Consider the following 16,159-nt stretch of genomic DNA (forward strand, 5'->3'; position numbering starts at 1 on the left):
GTAGCTAGCCACACTGTATCCTTGCCAGGTTAATTACCTTTGCCTGGCACCATACTTGTGTGATCCTCTTTTCCTGCATGATCCTTGTGTAGAAAGTATCAAGCCATATCTTTGCCTTTGGGCCTAAACGTTTCAGGAACTCAGCCAGGAGTCGAGCTCCGATTCCTTGAATGCCTCTGGGCTGTCACCATTTAATCCAACTGTCTTTTGGCGGCAGTACTGCCGCCACTCGTCTTACACTTGATGTTGGTGTTCCTTCTTTAAAGATGCTTTCGCCATGGCTAGGAACAGCATTAGGGCTGACAGCTGATCGAGCTTGGACTGGTGGTTTTTGATCAGCTCCCAGTCGACTAATTAGCCTCCATCATTTCCGGCTGGAATGAGTGAGAGGTGAGCTTCTCCGTACTTTCCTCCCAATTACTTAGTCTGGCGGAATCCAGAGCATTGGATCAGCTTTCCTGTCGCACTCCCTGTCAGCACCAACTCAGCCTCCAACCTTGTTCAGGTGTTGCGAATGATCCAACTAGCAGACCGAATTCCAGTGATGAATCTCGGTCACGTGCCACCACCAACAGAAGACCCCGACACACCAGTGGACAATGACTTTCAAGCCATTGGACCAGCTCTTCAAGTTCTACAACTGAACATTGAGGGTCTATCAGCAGCTAAACGAGCTCTCATCAGCAGTTTGGCAAGTCGCTACAGTGTTGATGTAGTCGGTCTTCAGGAAACACATGTAGCACGAGGACTCGATTTCATCTCGTCAGCATGACATGCTAAATTCAGCCGTGCAGCATATGTACATTCAGACATCACTGATGCCTCTCTGATGTTAGCTGATGCTAACTGAGACAATAACTGGATATGCTTGCCTGTTTTGCAAACCCTTGTCTGTACTTAGTCCTTAGTTTGCTGTAATGTAGTATACAGAACTTTACGCAGGCTTTCCTCAACTTGTTCTCAATCTGTGGACATAAAAGAGAGAGTATGCTCCCTTTTATTTCCTCTTAGAGCTCTTGATTGGTGATTGATTTATGATGAACATGCACAAGAAGATTGACAAAATATCTTCAACTTTTTTTTTTTCCATTGGGAGAGTTCAACCTAGTTATATTTGACAGTACCATACCAGGATGAGAGGGGTTCTGAAACTCAGAAATTGTTACAGGGTTGATAATGATTACAAGTTCCATTCACATGTTTAAGAGCTGAAATCGAGTTTAAAAAGTGAAACTTTACATCAATGAGCTTGTGAGTAAGAATTTGGCTGGAACAGAAACAGAAGACACAGAAGTCCCACGGGACAAGGTTGGGAACTACATTAATTGTAGTCTTGGGCTAGTTTTGTGGTCATGGTGGTAAGGGTATCTTTAGTGACATATAGTATTAGACAGGTCTCCTGTTGTCATCAGTGACTTTTATTTGTCTTGTTAGGTTTCTTATGGCAGGAGCCTTCTGTTTTACATTCTTGGAAGGACCATCTGGAGGGTGATTCACACTATTTTGGACAGAACTAGCTAAACTATGGAACAACCATTCTCTAATAATTTGGTAGAGAAGTGCATGTTTTTCTGTATGTATTTTTCACAGTATATATCGACTATATGTGTTTATTGGTGCACACAGATTTTAAAACTACTTTTAGTAATTTGATGCCTTAATCATTTAATATATTTGTGGTGGTAAATTACTGGACTTTACTATGCCCATTCACAGACAACAGTGTCCACCTGAAAAGGAAAGTACAAATCTACACCTGTTCCTGAAAATCAGTAGAAAGTTAAAAATTTATGCATTTTCATATGCATAGCGTGAGGTTTCTATGATATGAGATGTGAAAATTCGATATTCTGACTCCTGAGCAAACTTGAAAAGGAAAATATTACACGTAGAGACACTATTTGTACAACCTCTGTATTGGTGGCTTTTTCATTACATTGATTCCAGATATTTTTCTCAGTCTGTGAGAAAAATAGCACAGCAAAGGGGGGTGAATTTCTTTTTGCGAGATCGATGCAACTTGACAAAAGTCTGCAGTCCTGCTTTTTAAATTGCAGCTAATTCACATAACAGAATTTGTATGGAAGAGTCTGAGGAAATAGGTTTACTGAGATGTTTTTCTCTGAAATAATGGACTACATGTGCTTAGTGTGGTTTGTGTCCAGGTTAGGACACAAACTTCTCAAGATGCTTCAACTGTCTTTTTGTTTTTACCGTCCACAGACATTGTCAGTTGAGTTTCCATCTGCTTTAAAATTACAGATCAGATAAGTGTTGGTGGGGGGAGATGGTTTTAGAAAGAACTTACCATTCCTCTAGACACCACCAGCTTTGAACATCCAGAGGCTGAAATCATGATTCTCACCAGAAGGTGAATGTGTGCTGAAAATACGGTCCAGTAGACTAGGATTCTAATCTCCTACTGTTCTTACCACTCCACAGATGTTTAAGCACACTCTAGAGGGCTCAAGGCTGAGGCTTTAAAGTGCTAACCTTACAAAAGTGCAATCTCCAGTCTTGGAACAAACAGTTCCTTCTTCAAGAAAAGAAAGTTAGCAGTTTATTTGCATGTCTAGTCTTTGTTTTTGCTGTGATAGGTTTAGTGTTACATCAGTGCAAAATTCTCAGTTACATTTTAAGCACACTTATAATAAAACTGCAACTCTTAAGACAAGCAGAGGACTAAGTGCACAAAACTGTAATGTGGCTTGCAGAGCAGTATGTTCTGGAACGAATGGCAGAGGTTAAAGAGACTGACTGACAGAGGCAGGTGGCTGTTTAGGGGCTTTACTAATGATTGTGTAAGCACATTACTGTACAGTTAGTCATATGAGAGGTATAAATTCATGTATTGGTCACCCGCCATGTTTTTCTTAATAGATTATTCCAGGTTATTATTTAAGTAACAAAGTGGGGAAAAAACTGTTGCACTGAAAATTGGATGAAATTAGCATGTACAATGGCAGATATTGCATCTAAAATGTAATATCATTACAATGCCTAGGTCTGCAAGCAGTACAGCTAAGAAGAAAGAAAATCCCTTTCCTCATGACTTCTGGAAGTCCAGGAGTTGTTCAGTCAAGTTTACTAATGCCAGTGGAAATCTATGTCCTTTGCAAGCATTTGTAGCATAATTAACTTGGCAATAACAAACGTTACAAACAGAGGAAGCCATTTGACCTACATAGCCTGTTTAGTCACTAATAGATAATTGACTCAATCATCCTACTATTTCTTGAAAGAGGCCAGGATATTACAGTAGCTTTGTCAACACTGCTGGGTAGCTTGTTCCAGCCTCCCATAACCCAGCAGAAAAAAAGAAACATCCAGAAGGTTCTTGCTTGCCTTTATCGTACACATTCAGAGAAGAGTCAATTGCTAAAGATTGTACAGCCTGAGACAGCGAGTGCTGGTGACAAATGGATGTGCACAGACACTCTGCTGAAGAGGGACTGGTGTGAAGAAGTAGAGTGAAGGGTGGAACAAAACGGTATTTTTAGACCTAATCTGTGCATGGAAACACTTGAGTCATCTAAATTGTTCCTGTTTTCAGTGACCACATACAATATTGAAAATATCCAATATTATTTTCCAGGACTTGCAAGATAATCTTAGTAAAATATTATTAAACTGGGGAAACGCCCATAGGTGAGTCAAAACCACAAGGATCATTATACTAAAATAAGAGTCATAAAATATTATCTTATGTTTCCCCACAAATACATGTTTAAATTGTTATTTCTGTCCCTACAAACATTTCTAATAAAAATTAAAGTACAAACATATTAAAGATGGAATTTAAATGCATTTGAAGTTTTTTCATTCTTGAGGGTTAATACGATTGAGATATTTTCACAATTTATCACAACACTTGCTGTTGTCTTTCAATTTCCTTTCAATCCTAATGCCTTGCTCTGGAAGGAACCGGGCCCTTTGTATTCCAAGAAGTGAAACTGCCTATGTCCAAGACTGATGTAACTGTAGACATTGCAAAAGACTTTGAAAGGTCAACTAAAAACTACAAACTGAAAACTACAAAATAACTATAAACTGTGTTTGTCTTTTCCTGAAGTAAGACAGAAGCCATTGTTAAACATGGATGCTATCTATAAGATTTTTCTTCTTGTTGTATTCTTCCAGTGACATAGCCTGAATATATTTATTATAGATATCAGAAATGCGTTATATTACATTATAAGTTTCTCCAAATTTAATTTTGAGTTACTTTTGGCCTATAGATTTTATGGAATAAATGTGCTTAGAATAAAATCTATAGGCAAGGTTTACAGTTAAGTGTATACAACGTCACTTTGAGAAAAAAAAGCTGTTATCTGGAAAGAAACATTCTTGAAGATATGGATGGTAGAGACTTTGAACAATATTTTTCTGGAATAAAGGTCTGGCCATTAAAAAAAAATGCTTATACGATCATCTTAATGTAGATGCCTATACACTTCTTGTCTTATTTATGTTGTTAACATATATAGCATTTTATGTTTACATTTTTAAAAGCAGTGGTTCCTTGTTTACTATGTTATGTTCACAAGATATATTGCATAAACATACAGTTCTCTTCTCCTTCTCAGATGTGGAATTGTTTGTGGATTGTTGAGCAATCTGTGTTAAAGGGTAAATCAGTGCTAATTTCTGCAAAGCAAATAATTCTAATGTCAGTAGCATGGCTTGATAAAAACAACAAACCAACTAACACTTAAACAGTCCCAGACTGAAGTTAAAGTTATGGTGCGTGCATTATTTTGGTACATTATAAGTTATGGTACGTGCATTATTACTCACAAAGGAGGAAAGCAAGAAGTATTGATGGGTAGAGGGAGTAAGAATGATGTCATCTACCGGAAGCAGGGGTTCAGCATAAGCTTTAAAAAGCTTCACAACCTTTTGTCACACAAAGCAGTAACAGTGAAGCATAGTTAAAAGGTGTGAATTAAAAGAATGAAGATTCCAAGGTAAGGTTTTTCTCACGCAATATTTCACTGTAAACTAAATCACATTTTTGTTGTATTCTGATTTACTTCAGTATTTATTATTTTATATACATTTCCTATTTCAGTTACTTTTGTATGATATAATCTTGTTTTAGAAAAAAGATTTGAAATTAAATTTAGATGTGTAGTAGGCTGTTATAAAATCTTTTGAGGCTCGTTGAACTTCCTAAAGCATGGTCAGCATTGAGAGCTGTTTAAGACTGCATGTTACAGTTCAATAAAATTATTTGGATAACCTTGGTGGCTCCTATATTAACTCATGATACTGAACATTCACTTGTAAAAGAACAGAAATCATGAAAACGCTGTTGCGAAGAAATAGAAGCAAATAATTTTAAACATGCAGGATGAAATTATATAAAAAATTGAAACCTTGTTGTTAGAAATTGAATTCATCCTTGTAGGTTTGTGCAGAAGACAATGATATCCTTAGCCATACTGCCATTTTAATTACATTTGGCTTAGCTTTGCTTTAAAGTGAATGTTTCGAATTTGTTTACGTTAAAATTCGACCGTGGCTTCAGGCCATGTTAGAAAATATTCATTCCCACTGTTCCTGCAGATGTTATCTGAAGTCATTAAATGGGGAGAATTATATTTATGAAATATGTTTATCTGCTAACAAAGCCCATGTCTGGACTGACAGTTCTGATAACCTAAAAAAGTAAAGGTTTAGCTGAACAAAAATGTATCTTTTGCTATATTTGTGAAATGCCAGCATGGTGGTACAGTGGTTAGCGTTGCTGTCTTGCAGCACTTAAGTCCTGGATTCCATTCCATACCTGGGTGCTATCTGTGTGGAGTTTGTATGTTCTCCCTGTGTTCACTTGGATTTCCTCTGGGTGCTCTGGTTTCATCCCACGGTCCAGAAAACCTCATACTGGTTGGTAAATTGGCTTGTGGGAAAATTGGCCCTGGAGCGAGTGTGTGCAGGTCTGCCATGGGATGGGCAACGATGTACCTTATCTTGCGGATGAATGGATTTGTGAAAGCAGCAGCCACAAAGTAATACCAACGTAGTCATGACGTCTGCATGGCATTAAAATAGCATTTTTTTTCCAGTAGCACCAACATTTTTTGCACCCTCGGATGACACCTGGGTATCCCACCGATAGTTTTGAAAATGCAACCTAAAAACGGGACCATCGAAGTCTCAAGACAGAGCTTTAAATTTTGGCCGATGGTTGTAAAGATGCCAACAAGCTAAAATAGGGCACAATAACAAGGTACCTGAAAACTGCACCTGTGGAATGAAGCACTCTAATCAGTTTTACATTGTAAGAAGAAATAAAAATGCACAAAATGCAGAGAGATGGCAGAGCTATACATCATACTTATAGTATTCTGAGTTATTTTTTAGTAAACTAAAATTTTGTATTCTTGATTTCAATGTGCTGTGTAGCCCCACACATCTATAAAATAAAACTACAAAGTTCTTACTGAAAGAGTGTCTAGAATGTGTTTGTGTATAATTATTTGTTTGAAGAGTATGGGGATGTGTAATGCTTGATCATTTTTGAGTACATTTCTTTAATAATAATTGTTTTGGAACTTCTGTTTAATGGAGATTTGCTTGGTTGGAGTGGCTCACATGATTTACGCTGGGAGAATACTTTGTTTACTCCTTGGAAATGTCCCACATAGGGGAAAGGACAGCTTTGACCAACTGTAGAGAAAACCTGCTTTGTCCCAAATGAACAGGGAGGAGATGAGCAGCATCATAGACGGGGACAGTAATTTTAAAATTCAGCATCCTGGACCAATAGATATTTTCTAAATGAGGAAACGAATTAGAAAAAACAAATATAGCTTCTTAAAAGGGGCTTTAGAACACATCAACAGAATTAAAAATAAAACAAAATACCATGTAGTATAATACCATGTAGGCCCCAAAATGAAAGGCAATTATCTCATAATACAGGTAATGTGAAGTTTTGATTGCTGTGTGATTGTTCGGTGAAACCAACTGTAAATTGTAAAAAGGGATATAGTTATAATCTTGACAGAGGCATTTAATGTGCCAGACATGCAAACAGACCTGGTAAAATGAATGGGTCTGTTCCGAAGTTTGGTATTTATCACATTTATAAAATAGATAATGCAAGTAGTATACCTGTTTTGGACAGTATCTATTTTGTCTAGGACAAAATAAAAAGCTTTCAAAGAAGCTAAACACTCAACAATTGCCTCAAGAAAGTTTGAGCTTTTTATTTGTAGTTTTAAATTACTTGAATGCAGGGCAGTCATTGTGAAGAATCTAAAAATTTAAAAGTAGGTACAAGGTTATTATAAGCATTCGATTTTAGTTTAAATAATTAAAATAAAACAGAGGAAATATTTTTATTGATATTTTACGGCAAACACTTGTAGTTTCACTCTTTTATTATCAGTCACAGTTGTGTATAGTGAGCGAATTTTGTAACTTAGAATTTAAAATTGTGTCACTGTTTTTGTCCATTTTTTGTCTGCAGTACAGTGGATCCATTTAAGCATGCTTAATGTCATTATCGTGTTAAAAATACTCTTCATGTGCAAGTTGCCTTCCTGGGGGATAATTCTGTTTAACATACTGTACATTGATTGCCAATGCAATAGCTGAAAATTAATCAAATGTAAGACAAGGAGAGAAATATCTAATTCCTTCTGCAAAAGCTACAAAATTGCATTAGAAATCCAGGAAAAAACCGAATTAAAGTAAATAGTGCTCCAATAGTAGTTATTTGCAAGCAGTGACTGAACATATGATACTCCAGGCCTCACTGTGAGCTGACTTTGTCAGTGAAGGTGACACAGAAGGTGAAGGAAGAGGAAGCAGAGCCCCCTCTAGTGTGGAGAAAAATTAATGAAACATCCCAGCAGGTATTATTCACGCATATCCTGATGTGCACAAAACCTTCTGCCCATTATCCTCGCGTGAAAAAGGCATGGAAATAGCATTTTAGTGCTGTGCGGTTATCAGGTATGTTGTCCATTTCATTTGCTACTCATGTCTTTTGAGAAAAAGGGGCTCTGAAACTGCACTGGGAAGTAACCTGAAATGAACAGTGAGTGCCGGAATTTCTTGCTCATCCCTGTTTGTTGAGTTGATTTTTTTCATTTTGGGAAATAATAGATTTAAAGATTTTCAGAAGTGCACTGTATGAGTGTACCTTTTTGTGCTAGAATCACAGCTGCTGTGAACCACCAGTGAGCCTTGTAGTTTTGTTACTTGGTTACATCCTTCAGAAGCTGGCATTATTCCCAGCAATACACAGATAGCTTTGAAAATAGATACTGTGTATAGCTATATCGTTCTTGTCCTGAATACCTAGGAACAGATGCAGGCCATTCATGTTGCATGTTCAATTTTCAAATAGTCTTTTTGAGCCTTATGAAAATAAATGTTAGTTTACATATACTGAGTGGTGAGGGTATTCTGAGTTGTACAATAACTGTTTTGAACATTTCACCATACTACACACCCGAAAATTGAATAAGTCATTGAATGTTATAGAGGTCTAAAGCCTTTAATTTATTTTTTAATTTTTTAATTTTGATTTTTTGTTTTTAGTAGATCTGAATTATCTTTTTGGATCTGTTTAGAGTGTTTTATGGAAAAGGCAATGCATCAAATGAAAACCTTATGAACTTTTGAATTACATTGCATTTCCATGCATGCCACAGACACTCATGCTGTCTTCAGTACATATATAGAAAAATAAAAAATTAGTACAACGGAGATGGATAAGCGATAATAGTTTATGCTTTCATTCCCATAACTCATTAAATAAGTCTGTATTTCTTTATTGGGACATTTTGTCCCCATGCTTTAGTTATCACCTTTACAAAGGGATATGTGTTAAAATTGTCAAGAGAATACCAGAAAAGATCATCTTGTGTGAAAAAGTTAAATTTCTTCACATATGGTCATTTAACTGCTAAGACATTTGTAAACAAAAACATGAGAAAATGATTTAACCTTGAAATACATATATTGGAGACCATACTGTATGTCTTATCAGAATCTTTTGATAAAAATCCTTTCCTTAAGGAGGCTGGCTCATTTTATGTTCTTTTAGTCTTTGTTAATATATTATCTCGTTTTGATATGATAAAGGGGATTATAAAAGCATATACATCATATAGAACAATGTGTGATATCTATCAATTATAACGGTCAGTTTGTTTTCGTTTTAGAAATTCCATTTATTTTTGTAGTTAGCTTAAGAAATTATCCTTAGAAAAGAAATAGAAATTTTGAATAAGAAATATAAGAATCTTAAACACTATCATTATCTGATAGTATTCTTAATGATAAGGCATGATTCCTCAGTCATATGCATTGCACTTTATTATACTTCTTTTATCTTATATTGATCCAGTTTGAATTGTACAAAATCAGAACCTTTTTTAAATCAAACAAAAAATACTGAACCTACCAATGTTTTTTTTTGATTATATTTGCCAGTGTGTGTTGTATTCTTAGATTAAATTGAAATTCAGTCTTCTGTGTAAAGAGATATGCTAAGGTTATAAGGGGTTCTCTAATTTTTCAGCAAAGTGCACCTTTTCATCCCCAAAAGAGTAATGTAGTGCTTAAAATGATCGTTTTAATTAATAGTCAATGTCGACAAATTTTTATTGTAATGGAAAGCAGGCAGAGTGGAGTTCCTGTGGTCAAGAGGTGGGGAGAGGTAAATTATGTTTAATTATGACAGTAGTCAGGGTGCTATGATTTCTTCTTATTTTATCCCAACATGTTCTGGGATAATGGAAACAACATTGTTAATGTGATCTGGTAGGAAAAGCAACGATAATCCTGAATCATGGAAAGAAATTAACGGTGGTTGTGTTCGTAAAAAACGACTTGAACTCTTAAAACACCTAGCTGAACATAAATTGTAATATGTGACGGTAACAGTGGCTAACTATCGAGTGTAAAAGGTTGTGCTGCCCTGCATTGTTTCTCAGGTAGGTGTTGGATTGAGCAGGTCTGCTGTTTCTGACAGGCAGCGGGGCACAGGCATTTAGACGAAAAGCTGAGTCTGGATTGGAGTTGCCAGGGCCTTATCAGGAGCCTCCCCCTGTGACACATGCACAGCTAGAGCTGGGTTTGACTTTCACTCTTCTCCAAGGGCTTGCAGAACACCTTTAAGAAAAAGATGGAGGCTCTTGGAATACAAGTGCACAGACCATGCTTGTTTCAAAGCTACTGCGTGTAAGTACCTTATTTTATATGTCATTGTAAAGGTGCATTCTGTATCTTCGCTATAAATACCCTGCCCATATATAAGTCTGTATTCATTTGAACTCAATGGTCTTGCACAGGTTTTATTGTATTTACCATTACAGCTCTTGACGAGGTAGTATGTGCAAAGCTAAAGTTCCTAGGCAGTGAATTATCTCCAGGGGTATTGATCTGTGTTGAACTACATGTACAGCTATTAACCTTAAGTGTCTCTAGTCATTACAAGGTTGCAGACAGCAAACATGCTGTACAAACCACTCCTTTAAAATGGTACAGCAAGTATAAAGATACATGTGTTTCTAGAAATACAATTTACAGATCCGTTTGTTATAGAAAGGTAGCTTAATGAGAAAATAGGTATTCTGGAAGTGCTTTGAATCTGTTCCTTAAAATACCATCTGTGTTATACGTGGTCTCTTATATCTGTCTTTTTAAGCTGGTTAGAGCTAAGGGAGTTAGAAACAAATAAGGAATGGTTATACCATGTAATGTAATTTAAACTCAAAGAATAAAGGTATCCATTTGATTTTTTTAGTCCATACTGTGCATCCATTCAGAACGCTCACACAGATCAACAATGCTTTTTGTATTTCTGATCTACAGAATGGGCATTGAAGCGAATCAGCATTATGGGGTCTTATTAAGTCAAGACCCATGCAAACGCCACCTCCACAGCTTATTAATAATTTACGGAATTGTTCTCGGGTCATGGGAGAGGTTTTGGTTGGACTATAAAGGCATTGTGTTTACTAACAGTGCCTGAGCACGGGGAGGTGTGTTACAGTATGGGACAGAAAAGTGGAAAAATACTTGCAGCCCAATACAAAAGAGCTTTTCTATTTTTAGCCCGTATATTATGCTGCTGAAGAAAATAGGTTACTATAAAAAGTTGGCATTGACTGCTAACTGCAGGACAATGGAGGGGCAGTTGCAACATATTTGCTTAAGTAAGCCACGTTTGCCCTGAAATACACTGAAATTATTCTGCATTGTGTAATTTTGATTAAATTGTGCTTGGTTTTGTGGATTCAAAAGACTGTCTTCATGGAAGATCATTTAAGAGTAAAGCATAAGCAGTGATTACCTTTGCTGCTTAGCAGGGCTGGGGTCCTGGGTTCAGTGCCGGATCTGGGGTGCTATCTAAGTGGAGATTGTATATTCTCCATGTGTTCACAGTCTACACAAACATAATGGTAGGTTAATTGTCATCTGGGAAAATTGGTTCTGGTGTGAGTGCGTGCATGTCTGGGTTTGTATGTTCTCCCTGTGTTCACGTGGGTTTCCTCCGGGTGCTCTGTTCGACTCCCATATTCCAAAGACATACTGGTTGCTTAATTGGCTTCTGGGAAAACTGGCTCTCCTGTGAGTTTGTGTCTGCGTCTATGTGTGCCTTGTGATGAACTGGCGTCCATTCTTTGGTGTACCCCACCTTGCTCCTGTTGCTTGCTGGGAGAGACTCCAACTCCCCTGTGACCCTGAATTGGATGAAGCAGTTAGCAAATGGATGGATGGATAGAAATCTATAGGGTTATTCTGAGTACTGTATAATCTGAACTCTTGCTGTACAGTACAAAGAAGCTACAGTTACAATTCTAAGATGTGCTGAGGCTGGATAGAGTTGGAGGACAAAATAGCAGATTGTTAATTTTCTCAGGAATGTAACGTAGACTGGGAAAGAATCCTGGCTGAACAACTTTATCATGATGTTCTGTGAGAACCTTTTGGGACTTATAATCTTCCATCTCTCTGGGGCCAGCTTGCCCATTTTTATCCTCAAAATAAACTGCTGGTTTGCAAATTAGTACAGTATTACAATGTTCTGTCAGTTTCAGTTGCACAGAAAGAGACTTTTGTTCAACAGCTTTGTGCAATCAAAACAAATAGGTAATTAAAATTCGGGGGAGAGAGGACAAACCATAGAACACCGCTGTTTTTGAGCACTAGAATTGCTTCTCCCTGGTACAGAAAGTTTAAGGGTTAGGATGTGAGCATCTGGTTTCTCACACAAAAAATAAAGTTTGAGAAGCAGGGCAGAAGAGATAGAGCTGTATGCTAAAACAAATTACTACAGTTCTTGATTTATGTTTGCTATTTGAATTACATTAATGTCACTGGGGATCAAAAGTGCACTGCTAAATTTAGGCTTGGCAGGCACAGTTTCAGACTATGTCAATAGCTTCTCTTGATCGTGTGGTATTTAACAGTACTTTGATTGTAAATATCAGAATGTTCTGAAACTGTTATCAAATTCAAAGGGAGTTTATGAAAATTAACACCTTTTATTATTAAAGTATTAAAGACAGTGAATAGTATATAAAATTCAAATGTCTCTGTATATTAAACTGGATACTCCATCATATAGAATCTTTGGTGTATTTCTTACTTTTTTGTGACATTTTTCTTTGTCTACCACATTATCAAAAAAACTATACCGTATGCAGAATAAATTGTGTATAATACTATTAATAACTCAGACTTTACTTTCTGAAATCATAAAACACAAATTGTATTTATATACTATATATGCTATTCTTATAAATGTAGGCATGGTTGTATGAAGTTTAGTCATGCTGTCTCACAGATCTTGGGGCACATTGTGTGTGGAGTCTGCATGTTGTCCTCAAGTTTGCATGGATTTCCTCCATGTCCTCTATTTTTCTCACACCTCCCTGACAAACAGCAGCTGTGTGGATGGCTGTGGGTGTGTGCACGTGAGTGCAGTAGTGTACAGTCCCAGGGGTAGTCCTGCTTTGTGGACTTGGCTTCTGGGATTGGCTACAGGTCACCATGACCTTAACAGGAAGAAGTGGCTTTCTGAAAATGGACAAATGGGGGCATGTTCTTAAATGATGACAGTATCTTTTCACAGGATAAAAGTTTTGGTCCTTTTTTTTTAAAGGATCCATGTTTAATTTACTAGAATGTGCTTCAATTTAAAAACACTACAGTTATAGATCTGGTGATTGCACTTTAGATCAGGGTTGTCAAATCCTAGTCCTGGAGGACTGGGGTGTTTGTGAGGTTTCAGGTTCCACCTTAGCTCTTAATAAGACAAGACAGCAGTTTGCAGGCTTAATTTGTCCAAATTAAAGGCTGCTCCCAGCTCTTCTGGTGCTGCTGCTTTAAAGAGACCTTGAAAACCTACATATGCACCAGCCCTTAAGGACCAGGATTGGATACTCTGCTATACGATCATACATTTTAGAAAGATGGACATTTATATAAGCTTTGGTATAATAGTAATCTTCATCAAATAGTAATAATTTTAATTACATTAAATTAATTTTGGCATAATCTGGGAGGTGAGGATCTATACTTTCTGATATGGTTTCATTCATTAGACACCTGTATTTTGTATTCTTCCTTAGAAGTGATTATCTGGTATTCAAAAACTTGACACTTTCCCCCTGTTAATTAAAGAATATATTTTTGGGTGGTGTAACTTACATTATTCACTCCTCCAGGCTACAGTTGTGTTTGCAGTATTTATGCATTTTGCTTAAGCTGCAAAAACAGATGCTCAAGGTAATAGATGCAGATCAACACAAATCTGCTGTGTTTGCGGTTCTCTTTGCTAACTTTTTTTTTCAGAGAAAGAGATGAAAATCCTCTTCTTCTTTTGTCAAAACAAGGTCGCTCTTTTGCACGGCTACTCCTGACAGGGCTGATTACTTCAGGAAGGGGGTCTCCTGCCAACACCTCAAGGCTAGTGGACAATGTAGATTAGGCACTGCATGTAACCTACTGTATATATATATATTTATTTTTGCAACCTAGAAGAAATCGTAGTAAAACAAGCAACAACAAGAGAAACCATCAGTGTAACAAACACATACTTCAGAGCATTACTGCAATGTGAAGTGCTGCTGCCAACAAAGTGACAGCTAGGAATGAATTCATATTTTAATTTAATACAGTGTTTCTCTACCATAGTCCTGAGAGACCCTTGTAACTTCCAGTCTTCATTTCGATTGGGCTGTTAATCACTCGTGCTAATTGATGCCTGTAATAGATCCGCTTGCTTGTTTAGAATTTGTTTTTTAAATATCCTAGTTAGAGTGTACTGTATTTCCAGCATTGTGAGCATACATAACTTTATGCAGTCTATCTTTAACTTGCTAATGACAAATTTGTACCCTTATTTTTGAATAAGCAACTGTAATTGGGAATAATAATGTAACAGACACTTTCACTATTAGTGTTTGTTTATTTTTCTTCTGCTTAGGTCCAGTTGGTTACATTTCCGCTAAGATGACTGAATGAGAGCAGTTCTGAGGCACAGGGCTTATACCAGTTACAGACTCTGTAAAACGTTTTAATAGCTGAAAGACAATTTCAAAACATGCCTGGAATAGAAAATTGAAAGCAGTTTGCCTGTGATTAAGAGCTTGGCTGAAGCAAAAACACAAAGCAGAAGACAAAGCAGTGCCTCAGGAGTAGGATTGAGAACCACTGCAGTGGGGCCCTAGATTTAATTCCTGGGGTGCCCTCGATGTTTCTGCCAGGTCCTCTGCTTTCCTCCCACAGTCCAAATAAATACTGGTAGGTTAATTGGCTTCTAGGAAAATTGCTTCTGTGTTTGTGTCTGTCTGCCCTGAGATGGACTGGTGTCCCATCCAGTGTGTATCCTGCCTTGTGTCCATTGCTTGCCAGGATAGGCTCAGACTCCCCCGTGACCCTGAATTTGGTGAAGCCATTAGAAAATGGATGGATGATTTAATTTTCTGTCTACATGTGTGGCGTCATGGCCATCTTGTGGTGATATTGATCTTGATCAGGTATATAAAGAGTGAGATGCCAGCATAGAGCTACATTAAAGATCACTAAAACTCTTTAGTTTTTGATCTAATAATATTGTTTGCAGAAAAAGGTTTATCATTATGGATTTCGCTGCTATTTGTTACTGTAGCCAATATGTAGCGATGCATGCAAAGTATCTGTAGTGAGTTTTTAGCTTAGAATAATGTAAAACAAAATGTTTTTAGATTTTCACAGTATGAAGGAAACAGAAAATCTTGCAGGCAAGCACATGCAACATCAAGTACCAGTACCAGAAACATTTTAACCTGGGGTCCTCTCCAGTAAACCCTCAAAATATAGGCAAGAAGTGTGCAGATTGTGACTGAAATTACTTTTTTTCCTTCAGAAATCAGATTATATGAAGTAAATCTTACAATATTTATTGGAAAACCCAATGCCAAGGGATTGCTCTGGAGTGGGGATGCATTTTGACTTCAGCAGCTAATTAGTGCGATTATTCCACAGCTGCCTTGGCTCAAAGGTTTTCTCTTATCAAAAGGATCACTCACTCTGGGAATGCCTTAACTTGACAGGTCCTGCACAGCAAGATAGTCTTTATTTTGGGGAAAAAGAGGATTTTTCCGGCTGATAATGTGCTAAATTTAATACAAGAGCAGTCTTGTGTGTTAAGATATATAAAAAAAACACTCTTCCATTCTTATTCTTAAAATTATTTTTCCATCTGTAGTATTTTTGCACCATAACCACAGCTAATTCAGATTTAAGAAGAAAATTTTGCCCTGTCTTACAATATGCGGTGCAGTGCAGAATTTACATTAAAACTGTAAATACTAACAGAGACGTGTAGATTTAGAGGTAAGACATCAGTAATGTCTTTTAACCAGCTTTAGTGCTCAAGATCATATTAAGACAGGGTTTATGTTATGTTCACTCCACAAAACTTTTGATTTAATTAACTGTGGTCTTTGCTTTAATTCTATCTGATTTATGTTATTTTACTATTTCAGAAGACTTGGTGGTTAAATGTCTTGCCTGTTAATCCATTAGATCTTGTTCAAAATTAAGCCAATTGAATGCTTTCAACAAAATCACAAAGATCATTATCCTATATTAACCTACAGTATATCCGTATAGCACTGGGTGGCCCACTCTTTTGCACCATTGA

General features: G+C 36.9%; 1 protein-coding gene across 7 annotated transcripts in view; it reads left to right on the forward strand.

The window, feature by feature from the left end:
• Nucleotides 1-16,159, forward strand: part of mitfa (melanocyte inducing transcription factor a) — a 72,187-nt gene that overhangs the window by 17,830 nt on the left and 38,198 nt on the right. For 2 of the 7 annotated variants that reach the window (XM_088636304.1, XM_088636311.1), the window contains exon 2: nucleotides 10,121-10,203. The exons of 3 other annotated variants lie outside the window; for them this stretch is intronic. In XM_088636304.1, coding sequence (XP_088492430.1) covers nucleotides 10,148-10,203 — 56 coding nt within the window. In that variant the 5' untranslated portion in view covers nucleotides 10,121-10,147. Of the gene's footprint in view, nucleotides 1-4,829; nucleotides 4,968-10,120; nucleotides 10,204-16,159 lie in introns of those variants that run through there. 2 more of the 7 variants (XM_088636305.1, XM_088636306.1) reach the window with 2 other exon arrangements.

The sequence above is a fragment of the Lepisosteus platostomus genome, chromosome 6, assembly GCF_059453375.1.
Source record: "Lepisosteus platostomus isolate fLepPlt1 chromosome 6, fLepPlt1.hap1, whole genome shotgun sequence".
Classification (NCBI taxonomy): domain Eukaryota; kingdom Metazoa; phylum Chordata; class Actinopteri; order Semionotiformes; family Lepisosteidae; genus Lepisosteus; species Lepisosteus platostomus.